This window comes from Spermophilus citellus (genome assembly GCF_964194105.1).
Source record: "Spermophilus citellus genome assembly, chromosome: 18".
Lineage (NCBI taxonomy): Eukaryota > Metazoa > Chordata > Mammalia > Rodentia > Sciuridae > Spermophilus > Spermophilus citellus.
In genome coordinates, this window is record NC_138200.1 from 18,249,379 (window position 1) to 18,272,349 (window position 22,971).

At 38.8% G+C, this 22,971-nt stretch overlaps 1 protein-coding gene across 3 annotated transcripts; it reads right to left on the reverse strand.

Moving 5' to 3' along the window:
* Positions 1-12: 12 nt before the first annotated feature.
* ZNF30 (zinc finger protein 30) lies at positions 13-11,046 on the reverse strand. 3 transcript variants are annotated; one of them, XM_081273347.1, is made up of 5 exons: positions 10,908-11,046; positions 8,673-8,722; positions 7,328-7,460; positions 6,242-6,340; positions 13-1,926 (listed from the first exon to the last, which is right to left on the reverse strand). In XM_081273347.1, the coding sequence occupies exons 2-5, from the start codon at positions 8,679-8,681 to the stop codon at positions 56-58; spliced, it is 2,112 nt and encodes a 703-aa protein (XP_081129473.1). In that variant the 5' UTR covers positions 8,682-8,722; positions 10,908-11,046; the 3' UTR covers positions 13-55. The 3 variants fall into 3 exon arrangements, with proteins under 3 accessions (XP_081129473.1, XP_081129472.1, XP_081129471.1); XM_081273346.1 differs by having other exon boundaries at positions 6,242-6,337; positions 7,328-7,478; XM_081273345.1 differs by having other exon boundaries at positions 7,328-7,478.
* Between the last annotated feature and the right edge of the window lie 11,925 nt (positions 11,047-22,971).

Below are 22,971 nucleotides of genomic sequence, written 5' to 3' on the forward strand. Positions count from 1 at the left end.
GGAGGGAGGGAGGGAAAGGAAAGAAAGAAAAAAGATTCCCATATTTCTGAAATTCTTAGGGTTGTACATCCATATGCTTTCTCTGATGTGCTTTGAGGGCTGAACTATGCCTAAAGGCCTTCCCACATTTTTTACATTGAAAGGGCTTCTCACCAGTATGTATCCTGTGATGTTCAGTAAGAGATGAATTCAGTCTAAAGGCCTTTCCACACTCCTTACATTCAAAGGGTTTCTCACCAGTATGAACACTCTGATGTCGAGTAAGGTGTCCATACACAGCAAAGGCCTTTCCACATTCTCTGCATTCATAGGGTTTTTCACCAGTATGAATTTTCTTATGTTTAACAAGGGATGAGCTAGTAGCAAAGGCCTTTCCACATTCTTTACATTCATAAGGTTTTTCACCAGTATGAATTCGCTGATGTTGAACAAGGTATGAAAAGGTAGTAAAGGCCTTCCCACATTCCTTACACTCATAGGGCCTCTCACCAGTATGAGTTCTCTCATGTTGTATGAGGTACGAGGCCCGACTAAAAGTCTTTCCACATTCCTTACATTCATAGGGCTTCTCACCAGTATGAACCCTTTGATGTACAGTAAGTTGATGGTGACTAATCAAGACCTTGCCACATTCATTACATTTAAAGGGTTTTTCAACAGCATGAATTCTCTGATGCTGAATAAGGTATGAGCCAGCACTACAGGCCTTGCCACATTCCTTACACTCATAGGGTTTCTCACCAGTATGAATTCTTTGATGTTGAACAAGATATGAGACACGACTAAAGGCTTTCCCACATTCCTTACACTCATAGGGCTTTACCCCTGCATGAAATCGCTGATGTGCATTAAGAAAAGAGCTAAGCCTAAAGGCCTTCCCACATTCCTTACATTCAAAGGGTTTCTCACCAGTATGAACACTCTGATGTCCAACAAGTTGAGCACAAGCAGTAAAGGTTTTCCCACATCTGTTACATTCATAGGGTTTCTCACCAGTATGAATTCTTTGATGTTTAATGAGGTATGAGCTAGAACTAAATGCCTTCCCACATTCCTTACACTCATAGGGCTTCTCACCAGTATGAAATCTTTCATGTTGAATAAGATATGAGGCAAGACTAAAGGTTTTCCCACATTCCTTACACTTATAGGACTTTACGGCTGCATGAATTGGCCGATGTGCATTAAGAAAAGAATTAAGCCTAAAGGCCTTTCCACACTCCTTACATTTGAAAGGTTTTTCACCAGTGTGAATATTCTGATGCCTAATAAATTTTCCATACACTGTAAAAACTTTCCCACATTTCTCACATTCATAGGGTTTCTCACCATTATGGATTCTTTGATGTTGAATAAGATATGAGCCACTGTAAAAAGCCTTTCCACATGCCCTACATTCATGCGGTTTCTTACCAATATGGATACACTGATGTACAATAAATTGATGGCTACTGTTAAAAGTCCTCCTGCATTCCTTACATTCATGAGGTTTCTCAGCAGTGTGAATTCTCCCATGTTTAACAAAGGATGATTCCCTAATGAAGGTCTTCCCACATTCCTTACATTCGTAGGGTTTCTCAACAATGTGAGTTTTTTGATGTTGAATAAGGTATGAAAAAGGACTAAAGCGCATCTCACATTCTTTATGTTCATAGGATTTCTCACCAACGTGCAATCTCTGATGCATAGTGAGTTGATGTCCACTACTAAAGCTCTTCCCACATTCTTTACATTTGTAGGGGTTTTCACTACAATGTATTTTCTTGTGTAGAACAGGCTTTGAGCCTTGACAGAAAGTCTTCCCATATTCTTGACATTCACATGGTTGCTCTCTACTAAGAACTCTTTGATGTAGAGCAAAAGATGTACATTTTTCATAAGGGGGAATTTCTTCAAGGCTGACTATTTCCTTCTCCAACTGCAAATCTGAAAGAAATTTTAAAAAAACAAAAAGTTTCTTTTTCCAAATAAGAAAAAATAATTTCTATGAAAGAGAAAATAAAAATTGAAAAAAAACTAGAAATAAACAGCTTAAAAAAATAAAAAGAAATAAATAGCTTAGATAATTACTATAAAATTCAAAAAGAAAAAAATGCAGAGTTAATGGGAGTTCATAGTAAGATTAGTGATTAGTGAAATGTTTCATTTCTGATATTTAGGTATAGATAAAAATCTTCAAAGGGCTTGTTAAAAAAACTAAACTAAACTAATGTTCAAGCACTATCTAGAGCCCTGAATCAGGATATACAGAGAAGTTCTTGGGCATTGATATTTTTAACATTTCTAACAAATGTTTCTGACACAGATGAAACTTTTATAACCCATATTTCATCCTCTCATAGTTTCTTTCTACATTTAGATTAAACCCATATGCCTTTTTACAAATAATGCAGTCCCTGTATACATGTCAGGCCTCCTATGAAGCTACAGCTCCCTTTGTTCCCTATTTACTTCACTTCCCCCTTTTAGCACCTAGAATGTGACACAAATTTTCTCATCTTTTGGTTCTATGAGCAGGTAGCACCATCTCCCCAAAACTCTTTGGCATGTGTTGTTTGCCGACTGGATCTTTCTCATCCCTACATAGGTAAAATGTCACTTTACCAGGAATACTAAAAAACTGCTGGCCTTGTCTAAGGATGTCCATGTCTTTCTTTTTTTATCCAAAACTTCATTTATTGACTTCCTACTAGTTTCTGATTCTGTACTTAAGATTTTTCTGTTATGATTTTAATTTATTTTTTCCAAACACCTCTGTAGTAAAGACTATTTTGGTCCTCATGATCTTTGTCTGCTCATCATGCCCATGAATATATTGTGCCACCTGGTAAAAGGTCTATAAATAAGGCTACTAATCGGTTTATTTAAGGATACTTAAACTCTTAACATTTGTTAGAGTTTTCTCCTGGCTGAGGACAACAGAGGCTCAGAGAGATTCAGCAGAAGGGGAAGTAAGAAATATTCAAAGTGTAAAAAGGAGAAGCCTTACTAGCTCTTGGCTTAAATAAAGGTGGAAGGGGCCACAAGGAAATAAATTCTGCCAACAACTAGTGAGCCTGGAAGAGACCCCTGAGTACCAAATGATAGCAGCTATGACTGATACCTTGATTTAGCCAATCTGTGCTGACTTCTGACTTGTAAAACTATGTGATAATATATGAATTTAATGTTAAGCTAGTGCATTTGTGGTAATTTGTTGTGAAGCAACAGATAACTAGTAATACATTCCTCAATTCAGGCCCAACACATCTTTCATTCAGGACTGAACTATAAGCACACAGTAGTAATTAGCTGATTGCAAACAAATCTCTGAACAAACGAAATGAAATTAGAGCAAAATTAAAAGATAGTATTATAATAATAGTTCAATGATAATCCATTAATATGAATCAGGAAAATCCTTGATGGAACAGATAAATTTCCAGAATGAGGCAAAAGTACAAAGTGAGACTCGGTCATCTTATACTAAAAAGGAAGAATAATTTCTAAGATTGATGGGTTTCCAAACTCATCAAGTTATATTAAATATGTACAGCTTTTTCTGTTTGCCAATCATATCTAAATAAAGTAGTATAAAAATTGAGTTTCATGAGTTTGTCCAAAAAAAAAAAGATGACTTAATTTGGAGCTCTGGTAAAAACAATAACAAATCTAATGACAAAAATAATATGCAAATAATTATTTTGAATTATAAAATCAATGACAATGAAAAATGAATACATAATGATACAAAGACCGATCCATATTCTGAGCTTCCCTAAATGTAGATCTCTTCTAAATTACATGTCTCTTGTGAGGACCCTGGAGACTATACCTATGGCATTGTTACAGATACTAAATTCTGTGAAATATATGTTCTTTAAGTCATGGCAACTCCCAAACCTGCATGATGTGTACCTCACTTCTTTGCACCTTAGTTTTTGGATGACTGTGAGTGTATCCTGCATGAAACACTCTGAGGATTCATACTAAGAGGAACAGTTGATGCTGCTGTGTTGGCAAGCTGGAGTTCCTCTTGTGTGATCTAAAAGAATGAGCCAAAACACCAAGGACCACCTTAGTCTTAATTGAGCCTAAGATGATCCTTTTGTGGGTACTGCCAGTGAAACATCACGTGTGGGGACGGGGGATGTGGGAGTTTAGGGAGAATAATATCCTTTTTCTTAGTATTTAAGGATAAAGTGTTACAATCTGTGAAGCTTACTTAAATAATATAGCTAAAGTTTTATACATATATAGGTATACAGCAAAGTGGTAAGCACTGTGAATCTAGATGAAGATTTTAAGGATGGGCATTGTATTCTTTTTTCACCTTTTTATGTAGTTTTTAATTTAGTTGGCAAAATGCTAAAACAAACCAAAATCCTACACCTTTAAGAATAGTATAATATTCCCATATGTTAGGAGATACAAATATGACATGTAACTAAAACAAAATATGCTCAAAGCAATATAAGTAGTCTGCTAAGATACAAGGTATATTGGATTGAATACTTTCCCCCCAGAACTTCAGAACATGATTTTACCTGTCTGTTTCATCTTTTCTGAACCAAAAGCCTCACAAGAACTATTATACTCTCAGGGGTTCTGGCCCTCCAGATCACCTCATCCAGTACTATGGCCTTAAATACTAGCCATATGCCAATAAATATATATATATATTTTTTGTACATGAGCCTAAATGTTCCCTGAATTCTGGAACTGCATATTCAACAGCCTACTCAGCATCTCTCACTGGATGATTAGTAATCATCTCAAAATTAACATAGGTAAAGCAGGTATCTTTAGATCTACCCTTTCATTATCATCTCAGGCAACTGTTACCCTTTCAGCTTCTTAAGCCAGAACCTGTTGATTTCCATCTTTGCCTCCATATCATATCATGAAAACTATACCTTCTCGCCATTTTGGAACCATTTATGTTCTAAACCAAATACTATCACCCACAGTTTCTACTACTCTTGTCCCCATTCAGACTACCCTCTACAAACATCCACAGCAATTAGCTAAAATAGAAATTAGAATTGAGGTGGAAGTACTAGCACTGTTTTTTAATTTAACCAAATAACTTCCATAAAACAAAGCAAACAATAGAGCAAAACTACAAAAAAAGCTATACACAACATATACCCTATAACTACAGGGAAAGGTACTCTTAAAAACTCTTTATTAGTGGGAGGATGCAAGATACTATAGCTGAGGTTTATGTGGTCTACATATTTGTGCAGGAAAAAGAAAAGAGAGCAGTGTGAAATTATTTGACAAACCCAAGAACCCAAAAACCCCAATAGGCAATCAACAAAATGTTTAGTAGGCTAATTTGAGAAGAACGTGTGAAAGTGGGAGATATGGGATACCTAGAAAAGTTTGAAGTGGCTAAATGGTTAATTAGGGAGGGAGGAAAAGGGTTTATAATTCGACAGAGGCATGTGAAAGACTTAAGCAATAGTAGGAAAATTTTATTTCCTCATTTGGAGAGGGATATATGAAAAATCTTTTGTATAATTTTTTAACTTTTCTGGAAGGCTGACATTATTTTTTTATAAATGTTTAATCTTCTGAACCATTATAATAACTCATCAAGCTGTATATTTTAATGTGTTTTTCTAGTATCTATTTCATATATCACAGAAATTTTTAAAATTTAAAAATTAGATAAACATAAATTAGATCATAGCCACTAGTCACTTTTAGAGAAATAATTCAAATACTTGACAATTAATAAAAAACTATATAGAACCTGGCTCCTCCTCTAGCTTCCTTTTTTCTTCTTAGTCTTCCCTTAATCTGCTATCACTTATTGCTCCTGACAGAGCTCATTCCTACCTCAAGGTATTTGTTCACCCTACTTAAGATGTTCTACATAGTCAAATGGCTTGAGCCCTTACTTCTCGTTCTTGGGCCTGATCCAATATTACTACCTCAGGATATATAAATAAATCTAAATGTAAAAGACAAGCTGGATGCAAATTCAAAATACAGATGAAAAATTATACTAGGAAAGAATGTAAGCCCCAAATAAAATGAGAGAGAAATAAGAGAAGGCAAATAAGGGTTAAAATGGGTAAACATGAGGCTCCTTTGGAAAGTTTGGTGAGATATCTATTTCTTCCCCAAGTCTCAGGCCTTTTCCACACAGGTCTTTGAAGGAAAACTTCCAACCACTCTAGGAATATGCCTCCTCCCTGACCACCTGGGCTGTTTCCAGCAGTGATGGTTTCCACACCTGACTCACTCTTACCTGCACATTGTCTTCTTTTATCTGTCCTCCCTGTCTCCCATGGATCCTTCCATTGTTCCAATAAGGTAATCACATGTGGTTTAGAAAGAGAATGCCCTGCTTATAAATAAGCATGCCAAATAATAAAGCAAAGAAAAATATTAATTCAAAAATACCTTGAGCTTTGGTTAATTTTTAATAAAGGCTAAAACAATTTTGATAAATACTTCAAAAAAGGGAAAAGGAGTTCAAGTAACCAGACAGGCAGGGAAATTGTTTTATTTTAAATGAAATCTACGTATCTATCTACATACCTACTTATCTACATATTTATCTTCTGTGTCTTAACAGAAAGTATGACTATGTAACTAAGAACACAGAATGAAGAAACAAAGTGCCTGGGTTCAATTTTACTTTTGCTACTTATCAGCCATGTGATCTTATTAAGTAGTGTGTAATTTACTTAAAGAGCACTGTCATTTAAAATGACTGTAAAAATAGTACCTGTCTTAAAGGTGATCCTAAGGATAAAAATCAGTTAATATAAGTATCTATTAAAGATTCGACAATAGTGACTCATACATGGTAAGCACAGCATAAACTATTCACATTACAATGGTCATTTTGCTGAGGAAAAAAAAAGTTTCCTGAGTCATTTCCATCTATAAGATAGTCATTTAATCTTAAATGCAAAGTTGAGGAGATATACATTTTATCTATAAAATCAGATTAATTATGTTGTAAGAAATAAAATAAGGTAAATTGTTTTAAATGATTCCTGTTTATACAATCCACCATTTGTACAGGCTCTTCAGATATTTGAAAAATATCAGGACTCTTTGTCTAGCTGTTCTGCCTATATATGGGTCAGACTTTTAATAGTGTTTTTAGCAATTTTGAGCATAAACACAATAGGAAACCTGGCCTCTCTGTCAGTGTTTATACCATAATGGAATTCTAATCTTGTTTCATCCTTTCTAGCCTAACAAAGCTAGATTTTTTGGGATCATGGAGAATCAATTGTGTTCACTTAAGACAGCCCTAAAATTTATAATGGACAAAGTTTCAGGGAATACATTTTAAGTTATTTGAGAGAGGTAAACTTACCCAGTGAGACCAAATTCCTATAGTTCTCCAACATCACATCTCTGTACAAGTCTCTCTGAGAAGAATCTAGACTTTGCCACTCTTGCTGAGAGAAAGCAATGGCCACATCCCTGAATGTCACTGATTCCTGAAACTGCAAACTCATATAAATCTGGTGAAATTAAAGAAGTTATTTCTCAGTTTCAGTGTTGTAAGATAATAATAATATAGCAATCGAGTAATCTGGAAGCCTATGATATGGGAATTGTATGGGAAGCAAAGTATCAGTATATTGTAGAAGAATCTTATTGCCACAGACAAAATTTTCTATATGTTGTGGATACTTCAATTCTCTATACCTACAGGGAAATGAATAAAATAATACAATTTCCCCTGTCATATGATATAGCACAACAAAGACACTGCTTGCTAGGTACCAACTAATAGAATCTCAAGAAATATTAGTCTCTACCTTTAAGAGAAAAAAACTATGTTTTTTTTTCTTTCAAGTAAATTTCTATTTAAAAAGTAGGCATTACAAAATTTGTTAATTCTTTACACTTCAAGATCATTCTGTCAAATCAAAAGTACTTTTCCTTCTGTTGAAATAAAAATTTTCCATGATGACATAAAAGACAACTCATCTATAGATAAGAGTTAGCAAATTATTTCATATTTATAAATGTAGACTGGACTGTCTCAGGTTTCCCCAATCTGTAATCTATTAACCTACTACTTAGGAAAATATACTTGTATTGTTATACAGGATTCCTCACTTGACACTTTTTGCTGTTCTTGAATCAGTGGGTTATTATGAAGATGATTCAGAATCAGATGTATGCTACCATTACACAAGACTAACCTAGCATCATCCTCAACATCCCCTGGCAAAACCATATGAATGTTTTCATGTCAAAGTGAAGTTCCCAGTCAACCTTAAGAGCACATGATCTCATCATACTAAGATTGAGATCAATCAATACAAAATTCCAATTTATCAGGATTCAGGGAAACTATGAATCTTTGGATATGTGACCTAGTAAAGCCAACAGCTCTAACTCACCAAAGACAGAGTAAGCTCAATAATTCTCTCATGGATTTCACTCCTTCATTATTTTATCATAGCCCTTCCACAAAGACTTATCACATAGTACCTGCACAGTTATTTGTTCAATGAATTCATGAACACTGATTAGAAGAACAGAGGACGTTGTAAGGAGGAAACAGTTATTTGACATCATTCTTTCAATGAAGAATCAATAAGCAATTAGATGGTGTTCTCTTAAGCAGATCAATTCAGCTTAATTAGTGAAAATATCTATGTAATCTAAAAATCCCATTATTTAAAAAATAAATACTAACTTACCTGGGCCATGCTTTTTGAAATATGGGGTTCCTCTTCAGAGAAACTCAGAGCTGAAAGAAGAAAAGGAGGCTTTAAGTATTCCCAATGACATAAATTGGTAAAACTTCATTTTAGCTTCCAAACCATGCCACAACTACCATTAAGCAAAATTTTGAGGAAAAACAAGAGGATTCGAACTCCAGCAAATCAAGCCATTCCCCTGGATGCCGAGTTGTGATGAAGCAGAATCTAATTTCATCATGATTTTACCTAACCATTTACTTACATTGAACTTATACAAGATCATTATCAGATATTAAAGTATTTGCACATCAATGGTTCAAAGTATTTTTATGATGCATAGTATCTTTGTTAATAGAATAAAATCACAATGTTTCTCCCCAGAAAAACATGTGTGTGTGTCTATTTTCTACATACAATTCCACATGCATTTACAGGTGGGTTGTGATCACCTGGAAGGCTCTTAAATAATGTCAAATATATCATTTTAAGAATTTCTTTTTTTAGCCAATTGAGTTTATTTCTGTTGCTACTGAATTCTGAAGGAGAATAATCCAGAATTACTAACTAATAAACAGTTAATATTTCCTGAACATGTATAATGTTCCAGGCACTGTTTTAATGGACCTTACACGTACTAAAACATCTTATCCTGCTGGATGAGGTGGTACATGCCTGTAATCCCAGCAGCCCCAGAGGCTGGGGCAGGAGGGTCACAGGTTCAAAGCCAGCCCCAGTAATTTAGTGAGGCCCCAAGCAACTCAGCAGGATCCTGTCTCTAAATAAAATACTAAAAAGGGCTGGGCATATGGCTCAGTGGTTAAGCAGCCCTGAGTTCAATCCCTGGCATCCCCCCCCCCAAAAAAATTCTTATCCTTATATCCCTATGAAGCAGAAACTATTATCAATCCTATTTTAGAGATGTAAACAAGAATGCATAAACGGATTGTTCAAACTCAAACATCTAGTAAGTGGAAGAACCAAGATTCAAAATCAGATATTGAAAATTCAAAACTCATATTCTTCAACAGCACACCACACTGCATCTTAGGGCCTAATGATTCTGAAATAGACTCTGCAGTCAAAACTCAAAGAAGACCTAATAAGTTTCTGAGGACACAGAGCAACCTATATATGCTCCAATCTACAATTATATTGCCACTTCTAGAAGCTTCACCCAGAATACGACTTTGTCATGTTCTAAAAGCCAACTTCAGAGTTGTATTTCTCCACCAAACCATCACAATGCTTAGAAAAAGAGCACAGAAGAGGATCTGAATGATTTGTTCAAAGGGAACAAGAAATTGACGAAGAGATAGAGAATGAGCAGTCACAAGGAACGGAGGCACAATCTCCCAGGACCCCATTCACAAGATCTAGAGAGGTCACAATTCCGGAGACTATTTCAGGCAAAGGAAAGTAAATATTTTCATATTCTGAAAACAATGATTTTATGTACAAAAGAGAAACACAAATTTTCCTAAATCTTAATTCTTACTTAGGCAGCAGTTATTTCTTTGCGTTAGGGTCTTTCTCTTAAAGAATGACAGAATTGGAAAAAGAGACCATGGAGACAAAAGGCCTTTTGGGGACTCAGAAAACCCTCTCCAGGCCAAACTCAAACCTTCCTCACACATATAACCGGATGGAAGTGAATGGGAGGCAGAACCTGTCGTCAGTGCCCCGGGAATGCCGCGTTTCTCAAACTGTAACTGGCACCCACAGACCCCCCATCTGGGAGGAGGGAGATTTCCCAACCAATCTTGTCGGTCCCCCCCCCCCCCGCCCCGAAAACACTTCAACTCTAAAATTCCCATATAGAGATCATCTCGAGCCTTCCTGCTGGGAAACTTCATTCAGGAACTGAGCTCGCTTGGGGGCCACCTGTTTGGGACAGACCCTGTCGCGGTTTGGAAACGGGTGCAGAAGGCAACGGGAGCCCAGAACACCGGGCACCGCGGCGCACCCCGCCGCGGAGAGAAGCCAGCTTCACAGGTCACGCACCCAGTCTTCCTGGGGACACAGGGTCCCTGTCACAGGCGCGGACATTCCCAAGTCCGCCCCGCCCCCCAGCTCCCGCGCGCGCGCGCACACACAGGCTTCGGATCCGGTCTGGATGAGCTCCGTCGCCATCCTGCTTGTCCCGTCCACTCCACGCTCAGCCCGCGGCCGCGGACTCAGTCCCCCACCCCCACAGCTCCCGAAACTCTTTTCCTTCACAGAAGTCCAACTTACCCCGTGGGGCTCGCCCGAGTCTGCAAGCCCTCGGCCTGAGGCCGGGCGCTTATTTTATTTTCCTCACAGAAATCCAAAGTTCGCTGCCAGGTTAAAAATCACAACACCCCGGACAGTCAGAGCGCCAGGCGAAGGTGCCCCGGTGGCCTCTGGGAAGTGTAGTTCCAGGCTAAATTGGTTGGATCGCAGTGGCCTAGGGGACATGTAGTCCGGAGCCGGAACACCGGAAACGTGTGCCCTCGAGGTTTGTGGGAGTTCCTGTAGGTGCTGGGGCGCAGGCGCAAGCGTTCGTCTCGGTTAACCCGTGGTGACTGTACCCGCCTCAGAGGTGCTGTGCGGGTCGGTGGTCCTCGCCCAGAAGAGACGGGGGTCTGGGCGCGCCAGGGGTTCTAGATTTCTCGGCGTCTGTGACCCGAAGTAGATGCCCAGCTTTCCAGACAGCCGACACCAGAAGAAATAAACAACAGCACCACCAACAAAAACCCACAATGTGTACTAAAATGGTTTATTATCTCAAACCTATGAAAAATAGGTGTTTGAAATGATTTTTCTTTATGGATCTACTTTTCTGTTACAGGGATGCTATTATTTAATAGAACCTTAATAGGGCTAATTTAGAGTGGTGATTAGTACCACTAACTAATTACACCTGTGAGGACAATATTTCCACTGGTACAGCAATCTAACTTTTTATTAGACAAATTCTGTAGGCTATATTACTGTGTATTCTTAAGAGGCATAAATGTAAGATCTTTTAAAAGGAGAACATAAATAGGAAATGACTAACTATATTTAAAAGACACGTTTCTGTCCTGTATATATTAGGATATTTTTACTCTTTCGGCTGCCTTTTCCAATAATAACACTTCTGCCTCTAGCCTTTATGGCATTCTTCTTGTGTAGTTGTAAAACTTAGTACAGACAAATGTAAAAATCACTTTGACTTGCAGTTCTGCTCTAGTCAAGCCCACATGACATTGATTCTTGTTGTCCGTCGATAGGATGACATTGACTTAAATATCCTTTCATCAGAAGCATTTGAGTGTGGAATAATTAGGATTTTACTTCCTAGCAACAGCAGTATTTTTTAGCTTTGTAGCTAAAAAATTCCATCCAAATGAGAATGATTACAGTATCAGTACTATCATAACCCAGAACTCACCAAAAGAAAATTCTGTGTAACTATTATTTTAATGACAGATGGAAGAATACATACAATTGACTTAGGTAAATTCAACAGCATGGTGCACAATAGGAAGGACAGATTTTCATATTGGGCATGACAGACAACAGCATGAAAGAGGTGTTGGAGATGGGTCTACCACGCGGCCTGCGCAGTGGTTTCATTAATGAGGTTCTAGGCATAAAGTTAGTTAGAAGAGATCGAAATAAAACACACAAACCAGTTACCTTATTTATATTGCTAGGTCCGCTCACCTCCCTGGTTCCCGCCTCCAGCCGCCCAGCAGGGCAGCGAGGATTACTCTGGGCTAGCAGGAGAGAGAGAGAGCGAACACGCCTGGGAGTAGCCTTTTATTGGGGAACAAGAGATTCAGGGGAGAATTCCATCCAATGAAGGTTGAGGGGGGGGGCTGCACTCCAAGGTCAGGGTCAGTGATTGGGTCCCCAGGGTCAGTGGTCACGCACACCCCCACACGGATGGGCTCTCTCATCAGGAAAGGGTCGGGAAAGCTTCTACAAAGCCAAAGCGCCTCAGACCCTTAACGGGAGTCACCCAATCACGTGTCAGAATGGCTCCCCACAGATGGGGATTTTGCAAGTCCAGGATGAATCAGAGAAATAGTTCTAAGTCTAAATTTTAAAAGATTGATATTTGTCAAAAATGAATAGCTAAATTATCTTGGACATAATCACATGAACAAACATGTGTTCTATCATTCCTTTGTTTATGAAACTGAGTAAAGTTACATTTCCTGATCCAGAGATTGTAACAAAAATAACTTGTGGTTGAACAAAATGTGACATTTTGATACTACCTATGTTTACCCCTTACAGTGCAAAGAAGATTATATCAGATCTTACCTATCATAGTGAGATGTATGGGATCATGAAAGCACTAATAAAAATATTTCATGTGCTTCTTGTTACTTTGATTTGAAAAATGGAGTTTCAAATGGTACTTATTTCTATGAAGATTATAAATGAACCATATAAAACTGAATAAAAGATTGTTAATATCCAAAAACAAAACTTTAATCATTTTTCTGTATCTTCAGTAAGCAAAGAAGGTGTAAATTTTGGCAAAAAATCATCCAGTCCATAAATTTCTTACTAAATAAAATGAAGAGATCTATTTGCTAATTGTTCTGCACGACCAATACACAGAATGACTACAAGTGATGTTGCCAGGTTTCTATTCCCAACCAAAAGGCTCAGGAGTCACTCCAGGTAAACTGGGCTGACTGGGCTGCACAAAATAACCACACAAGAGACACAAATCCTTTTTCTTTGGGGTCACTGTGACGGCTCCTCTGACTTTAAGGGTCCGCAGGAAGAGAGAGAGCCACACCCTGACCCCTTTTATTGAGGAGAAGCTGTTAAAATGAGGCAAGGGGTCAGGTTTCAGGGGGCTGAGTCAATCTTCATGATGTCCACTGTCAGCAAGTTGACTGACACCTGGGTAGGCCACACCCAAGGGCACAGTAAGTGATCGGGACACACTCAAGGCACTTCCATGGAACATTCTATCCTAAACAGGGCAAGGGGTAATATTACAAAGGAACAAGTGAACACAGCTCCACCCATGGGGCTGTAGGATGCCTGATGCCACATCGCCCAGCAGGGGAGTTAACTCAGTCACATGCGAGAGCCTCCCACATGATGTCATTTGCTTACCTATGATATTGAAGACTTTACTAAAGTTTTTGGCCACTTCAGTTTCCTCAAAATGTGGAAAAGCACTTTGTAGACTTTGTAGAAATGGAAGAAGACTAGACATATACTTACAGTAAACACAAGAGTCATTGTCGTCAAACAAATGCTGGTTTGTTCACCTGCCGTAAAACCATATTTTCAAAGTGTGGGACAAGAAAGTGCCTTTCTCTAATTTGGAAATGCATTGACAATAAGAGTGGTGGAAAGGATTACAGTAAAACAGAAATGTGTATGACATCACCCCGTGATTGCCTGTTCCACAGTGACTGCTCTGTGATGAATGTTAACCTGTTATGTAAAATAGTCACACTTCACATCTACTTTCATATTTCAGCCACATACCCTTATTCCATCTGGGTCACTGGCCACTGCCTAGGAATTTACATATATTCTAACATTAGGTTATTTTCACAGAAAATAGATGCCCATGTGCTGTGTTCACAAGTCAGTTCAATGGAAATGCTTTTCCTCTGCACTGTCAAGCATACTCCAAATATGAATATAATGTCCCTGCACACTGAAATGATTTATCTCACATTTATTTTCTAGGTATTTAGATATTTTCTAGTTCACTTTTTGTTCTCTGACTCATTATATCTGTTTCCATTTTGCTTTCACCACATCAGTTCTTTATGTAACTGTATTTTATGATTAATGTTTCCTTTAGTTCTTTTATATTATTAATATACTTAATTTCCTCTTTAAGCAGTATTACTGTAATCATTTTTATTATTGCATTTAAATGGATTTTTAGTATTTTCCAAAGAGCTGCAAGCACTTGAGATAGGAACCTGTTGCTGTAAGCAAAATGTTGCAGGTAAATTCAGGTGGTTCTGGGAGAATATGGAGAAGGGCTTTTATGCTGATTTACTTCCACTGCTTGAGTCTCCCAAATAATGTCTGCCAGCACCAAACATCCCTACAGTATTCAAACATGATACATCACTTCACATTTGAATCTTCCCCATATCTCATATCACTCCTTAACTGATTATATCATTAATATGACATATGATGATTTCATATACATATCTCTCCTTACCGAGTATGAAAATAAAGAGCACATCAAAAATGTAGCTACATTGTGAAAATAAACTTTATTTCTTCACTCATAAAGGAAAATGTCCATCACATTATTTGCATAAACCTACAGAAATGAAGGCACTGTCAAGGTTAAATCTCTCAGACTGCTCTCCTTGAGTTCATGGAAGTTCCTTTATGGCAATTTCCATACAGTGGCAGGAAAATTTAGAGGTGACAATGAAGATATTCAGCCCAGTAGAACTGTGGTAATCAGCCAGGTCCCCTGGTCTTTCTGTCTCAGCCTTCTGTCTTTAAATTTTACTTTTATTTTTAGAAGTTGTTGAGTAGCTATGAACAATGAGTTCAGAGGTAATAGTATTTGCAAGTTGACCATATACTTTCTATAAAGTAGGATGAATGTATTTTCCCAGTTTCCTATGTGTGCATAGGAAAAATCTAGCAAAACAAGATGTAAATGAAATCTAATGTGTGATCAAAACACAATACCTAAAGGTCATGCGGAATTTCCCCCATGTCCTTGGATGGTGCTTAATTTATTTGCTTAATAAATCTAAAATTCATAAGTATGAAATATAAACTTTCATTTTTCTTTAAAAATAAAATGCTTACCATTTCTTCCACTTTTAAAATTTTATGTAACCTCTTGTTCGGTCAAGACTAGTTTATTCTTCTTCTTAAAGTTTCATTCTTGCTCCTACTCAGCAATCATGTGCAACCCGGTAAGCAGATTAGTTCTTTTCTCAGTATCTTTTAACCATACCATAAATTCCCTACTATATTCAAATTCTTCTATATATCTTTTATTTTCTATTGGCATGTATAGGAAAAGAACATATTTCTGTGTAAAAAAAATGAACACATAAAACAGCTTATATTGCATATATATTCAATAAAATGCACATATTGTTAGAAACACTTCCAAACACTTCCAAAATGGACTCAAGTAGATGTAGAAAATATGAATAGATCATAATAGGTAGAGATTAAACCAGCAATCAAAATTTCCATACAACGAAAAGTCCAAACTGGATCATTTCTATGATGAATTTTTTAAAATAATTTTTTAAATAATTACTACTTAAGCATACTAACATGAACCTAATGAAAGTGTCAGATGGAAAAGAAATAAAGATGGGACAGAAATCACATTCCATCACTATTGCTGGTCCACACCATCATCATCTCCCACCTGGACTGTGGCTTTATCCTCCTGACTGTTGTTGCCTCACACTCACTCCCAGGTAAAGAACAACGCTGCCAAAAATCAAATCAGATCAGGCTGTCCTTTTCTCTAAACCCTTTAATTACTCCAATCTTTGAGTAAAAGGCGACTTTCTTATGACCTCCTGCAAGGCCCTCCTAGACTGTGCGCTGTCCTCTCTCTGCACTCTTCTACCCTCATATTTGTTGACTCTATTTCATCTTAATAACTACTCCCCGAGGACACCAATCTATGCTTCTCCCTACCTGCAAATTCAATTCTCCACGAACCGTTTTATTCTCTACAGCAGTCGTTATCAACTAGCCTACAAAATAATTTCCTTCTTTATTCTGTTCGTTGATGTTCTTCCCTCCAACTAGGATATAGATGTCATTTAATCAGGGATTTGCCTTTTTTATAATTACTACTTAAAGTTGTCTTGAGCACATCCTCACTTCTAAGTATGTTAAATTCATATACAAATGAATTCACGGCCTTCTAAATATCACCTGGATCTTCACATTTAAAAATTAAACTTATTGTATTTTTCCCAAACTTCTCATGTCCATTGATCCAAACCTGGTAGCTAAAGTCATCGTGGCCTCTTTGTAGACATCTGCTTTACCTTCTCTTCTGTTGCTTCCTCACCATCCCCACAATCAGCTCCTCTAGACTAGGAGCACATTGACTTCTTTGCTTGAGTTGCTGCAAAGAGTCCTTTAAGCCCCTTTGTCCTGGTAGGCATTAAATATGTGATATTATGCACTACTCTGCCTTCTCAGGCACACACAGAGGTATTTCTAAAGTACATAATATAATTAATGTAATATATATTCCAAGACATATTTCTTAGAAATAATATATATTAGAAATTATATATATTAGAAATAATATACATTAGAAATTGTATATTAGAAATTATATATATTAGAAATTATCTATATATATTTCATTCTTTTTCACTTGTTTGTTTGTGGTATGCTATGGTTTGAGTATGTTCCTGAGAGGCTCATGTGTTGGAAGTTTGGTCCCCATTGTGGCAATGTTGAGATAGTGGTAGCTCTAAGTGGTGGTGCCTAGTGGAAGGTAATTAAGGTCATTGGGGGCCTCACCCTCATGAATGTATTAATGCAGATCTCGGGTATCCAAGTGGTGGGTGGGTGCGGCAGGAATGAGTTCCTTCCTGGGAGAATGGGCTGTTAAAAATGAATGCACCCCACCCCTCCCAAGTCTTTTGCTTCCTATCTCATCACCTAATCTCTTCTTGCATGTGCTCTTACCATTGTGATGCCATCTGCCAGAAGCCTTCACTGAAGCCAAGATGATCCTGCATCATGCTCTTGAATCTCCATATTTGGAAGTTCTTTCCTTTATAAAGTACCCAACTTTTAGTTTTGTATTTTGTTATAGCAACACAAAATGGACAAAAATATAATCCTTCATGTCTCTCCATGTTATAGACCTGCTTAGATTATGGCTCAGCTCATAAGCACCCTATAAAATGAAGGATATTAATAGATAAGACAAGGTAATATAACAGGATAAGTAATGTTAAGTTATCCTGGCTATAAGTTAGAAAGAGTACTTAAAAGAACTTAGTCTGAGTGACTCCATTTTTAAGTTCCACCATAGTAACCTTGATATAACCCTAGTTATATAACTTATTTTTTGTAAAAGTTGGTTTTGTACTAGATGTGTTAGGAACAAGGATGTGATTATATGCATTGGCTGGCTGACTGCTAACTTTAGCTTCTGTGTCCTGCTGGCTTGCCTGCACCTACATTTTCAAGGATATGGTTTTTCCCCTTGTAAACCCTATAGAACTTGGACCCAGCGCTGTTCCTGGCACAGACAGTTTGGGTCCTGCAGGGAGCAGTCTCTATCTGGCTAAATAAAGACTCTCCAATTTGGACAAAACTTGGACTGAGTGTGTTTTCTGAGTGATCGGCCCATAACATCCATATGTTCAGGATCATGGAAAAATCATACGTCCTTGTTGTAGCCACATCTCCAGCTTTGGTTTCAGTTTCCACCCATACCTGACTACCTTACCTTTTCCACTGGCTTAATTACTTACCTGGATTTTTTTCATGCTATTTCATTGACTTTGGAAATAGCCCGTCTCTACTTACTTGCTTCTTTAGGCACAAGTCAAGTTTTGTCTCCTCCTAAGTTTTAAGTCCTTATTATCTGCTCCCATATTCCTACAACTATTCTTTTCAATTATAATTTATTTACTAATTCATTTGTAGTCCACACTGATTATAATTACTACTGTGGCAAGAGATGTCTTTCAACTCATTATGACTAGGGTCTAGGAAAGACTGTAGTGTAGAGTCAGAAATGTTTTATAAAATAATATGTAAGATTGAAGGTTCAGTACTTTCAACCTTAGAGACAAATTGGCTGATGGATACTGTGGCCTTGGCAGTGAGTGTCTGCTCCACACTGGGTTGGGCTTGGTCAAATGGGAGGAAGCCCTTATTAGGACCTGAGGGAGACCCAAAGATGAAAGTCTGTGAAAACGCAATGGCATCCACATAGCTTATACCCAAGCACAAAGCAGGCTTGAGATTTAGTCTTTAGATGTGCAGCCTGCAATGGTGGAGTGATTGCGAGCGCAGTGATTGAGTGGTTGGTGGAGACAGGAGTAACTATGTCACTGACTAGAGGAGAAGTCTGTAAGGAAAAGAGAGAAAAACCCACATGCATGGAGGTCACTGACGCATGTGGCAGGAGGTGGGCTTTAGGAAAATGATGAGGGATTAAGAAATCTGCAGCTAAGGAACTTGAATGCAAATTACCTCCATTCCCATTTATAAGTGGAGTTCCAAAACTCATATGGAATTTAAGAGAGAGAAATGGAAGGGACGGGGGGAAATAAAAGGGCCACAGTGGCCAGACATGGTGAATTCTTGTTTGACAGGGTATCAGAAACCTTTCCTCCCTGTGTCTTCTCTATCTTTGTGAGGCTAGAGAACTGGATCAATGACCCACATCAAGCTGTTCTTTTGTTGAACTTTCTAGCAGCAGAGGGCCCATTATAAATGGACCAGAAAGTGTGGGGCTCACTTCTAAAGAACCAGGAATCCTCCAGCAGACCAGCAAGAGCTGATGAAAGCCTGGCCTTTGAGGAAGGAGCTCATACCAACCTCCAGGAACGACTGCCTGCTCAAGTGACAATGGAGAAGAGCCAATTAGCATGTTGAGTGACAGATTTTGATATTTCTAAGTGACTGAACATTGGAGTCACTAGTAGTGGGCAATAGTTTTTTCAGAGAGTCCTGCCTTGATGCAGGAGAGGCTGCCCGAGAGGAGCACCGAGCTCCTGAATCAGATACCAAGAGCAGTGAGGTAAAGCCCAGGTGGTAAAGACTGAGCATACAGTGGAACAGCCTTCCAATAGTCTCACCCACATCCCATGCAGGCGATGGAATTGGGGTCCCTCTGTGTGGAGTGGGCTGGCTACGAAATAAAAGGTAAGAGAGAGAAAATGGTGAAGTAATTTTGAAAAGTACATGGGAAGTAATTTTGAAAAGCTGGGGCAGGATGGCTCTTTGATCTTAGGGATCCAGCTTCCACAGTGGAAAGAGAGATGGCGCCCACCCCTGCTTTAATTATAGGGCTGGCTCAAGCGGTAGCGCGCTCGTCTGGCATGCGTGCGGCCCGGGTTCGATCCTCAGCACCACATACCAACAAAGATGTTGTGTCCGCCGAGAACTAAAAAATAAATATTAAAAATTCTCTCTCTCTCTCCTCTCTCCTCTCTCACTCTCTCTTTAAAAAAAAAAAATTATAGGGGGGGGGGAACATCAATGGTTTTCCATGGAATGTTCTTTGCCAAGTAAAAGGAGGAGGTGGGCTGTCCAGTTCCCAATGGGTTACACCCAATTCCGGAGCTAGGAGAGCTGTCTCACTAGTAGAGCAAAGACAGAGATCTAATGCCTTGGGCAGTCTGATACCACGGGAAAGCTGGGATAGTTCCCCAGGAAAAAAACCTAAGTCTCCATGTAAAGACCCCTCAAGTAGTTCACGGGGAGGCGGGGGCTTCCCACAAACCAGGGCCCAGGATAAGGCAGCCATCAGCTACCAGGTGACCCCAGCCAGACAGAGGATCACTGGTGGATAGTGGCCAGGTAGCAGGAGGAGCAGATATGAAGCTTGCTGATGAAGTTGCCCATGAAAAGTCGCCTGTTGACTGAGATCCTTGGAGTGGGGTGGGAAACTCAGAGAAGTGTTTTGGCTGCCAACGCCTTCAAAGAAAAGCTTACACTGTTCAAGCTGATGCAGGGGAGATACCATTGGAACACATGAAAAAGAAAGGGGACACAAGAAGAGGACAAAGGGTGGGAGAGGGCCAATGTCCAAGCCCAGTTAGACTCTCAAACTTTGAGCTTTAGCTCACTTGTCTGCAGCCATTTGGCACCAAGTGCCGCTCCACCCCCTATCTCCCAACCCCTTGCCCATACCACCATAATTGCTCAGGAAGGACCACAGGAGTGCTCATCACCTGGCCTGGGGGCATGGGCTTCAGTAGCCAGGGCCTGTAAGTCCTCCAGCCCTAGCTACTGGGATCACTGGAGGCAGATCCTGGCAAAAGTCAGAGGTGGGAGCAACCCACATCCCAGAAAGAGGACATGTTTATAGGAAAGGGAGGGAGTAGAAATGAGAGGTTGGTGTTGCTTCCTGACTCTGCCCAGTAGCCAGGGATCCTACATCTTGCCTGTGCTAAGGTAGGAAAGAGAACAAGAACAAGAATAGCTGGAGCAGAACTATTGAGTTCTATAGTTTCTTTGTTCAGCTTTTGTTTGGAAGATCTATCTAGTGATGAAGGAGGTGTGTAAAAGTCACCCAAAATTATTGCGTTTTGGCCTGTTTGACTCTTGAACTTGAGAAGAGTTTGTTTGATGAACGTAGATGCTCCATTGTTTGGGGCATATATATTTACAATTGTTAAGTCTTGTTGTTGTATGGTTCCCTTGAGCAGTATGAAATATTCTTCTTTATCCTTTTTGATTGACTTTAGTTTGAAGTCTACTTTATTTGATATGAGAATGGAAACTCCTGCTTGCTTCCGCAGTCCATGTGAGTGGTATGATTTTTCCCAACCCTTCACCTTCAGTCTGTGGATGTCTTTTTCTATGAGATGAGTCTCTTGGAGGCAGCATATTGTTGGGTATTTTTCTTAAATCCAATCTGCTAGTCTATGTCTTTTGATTGGTGAGTTTAGGCCATTAACGTTCAGGATTATTATTGAGACATGATTTGTATTCCCAGCCATTTTTGTTTATTTTTGGTATTTAACACGAATTGGTTTCTCCTCTGATTAGATATTCCTTTAGTGTAATACCTCCCTCTGCTGATTTTCATTGTTGTTTTTCATTTCCTCTTCATGGAATATTTTGCTGAGGATGTTCTGTAGTGCAGGCTTTCTAGTTGTAAATTCATTTAACTTTTGTTTATCATGGAAGATTTTTATTTCATCATCAAATACAAAGCTTAGTTTTGCTAGATATAAGATCCTTGGTTGGCATCCATTTTCTTTCAGAGCTTGGTATATGTTGTTCCAGGATCTCCTGGCTTTGAGGGTCTGCATTGAAAAGTCTGATAAGATATAAATTGGTCTCCCCCTATATGTGATCTGCTTCCTTTCTCTTGTGGCCTTTAGGATTCTATCCTTATTCTATATGTTAGACATTTTCATTATAATATGGCTTAGTGTCGATCTGTTGTAATTTTGTACACTTGGAGTCCTGTAAGCCTCTTGTATTTGATTTGCCAATTCATTCTTCATGTTTGGGAAATTTTCTGATATTATCTCATTGAAGAGATTGTGCATTCCTTTGGTTTGAAACTCTGTGCCTTCCTCTATACCAATAACTCTTAGATTTGGTCTTTTGATACTATCCCATAATTCTTGGATGTTCTGTTCATGGATTCTTACTATCTTCACTGTGTGGTCAACTTTATTTTCCAGGTTGTATACTTTGTCTTCATTATCTGATGTTCTGTCTTCCAAGTGATCTAGTCTGTTGGTGATGCTTTCTATTGAGGTTTTTTTTATTTGATTTCTTGTATCCTTCATTTCAATGATTTCTGACTGTTTTTTTCCAGAGTTTCTATCTCTCTCTTGAAGTAATCTTTTGCTATCTGAATTTGCTCTCTTATCTCATTGTTGGAGTGATTGATTTTTGCCTGTTTTTGCTCATTTAGGTCATTCTTTAATTCACAGATCATTTTAATTATGAACCTTATGAACTCCTTTTCTGATATTTTATCAACTTCACTGTCCATGGGTTCTGGTATTGTAGTATCCTGGTTTGTTTTGGGCACTTTCCTCCCTTGTGTTTTCATGTTGTCTATGTGACTTCCTTTCTTGCAGTGTGGATCTGAGATATTACAGTCTCTTCCCTATATTCTTGTAGTACCCATGCAGATTGTACCTCATCTTGATGTTGGGTTTCCAGACCCTACTGGTGTTCCTCAATGTATGGTACTGCATCTAAAGGTGGTGGCAGCAATAGCCGAGGTGACTCAAGATAATAGTTGAGGTGCCCCAAGATGGAAGCAATGTCTTACAGAGATGGGGCTGAAAGGTGGGCTTCACACTCCCTTTGGGATTCCTGCTCTGAGATGCAGCTGCTTCTAGGCCCTGTCTGTTGTCCAAAAGTTAGGGGCTACTGTGTGGGGAAGGCTATGGCAATGACTGCAGTGTCCCAAGATGGAAGTGGGTTAGGCTTGGGCTCCCAGGTGGGGGCAGGGGGATAAACTTGAACCTACCCTGGATCTGGGTCCTGAGCAAGTCCGTGTGGGTGGATCTGGGCCGGGCATGGGCTTCTGCAGTAGTCTGCTGGTCCGAAGAGGCAGTCTTGTGCCAGAGGCTGGACTCTGGCGGTGCCTGCCTGTGGAGGGATGGTCCTGGGC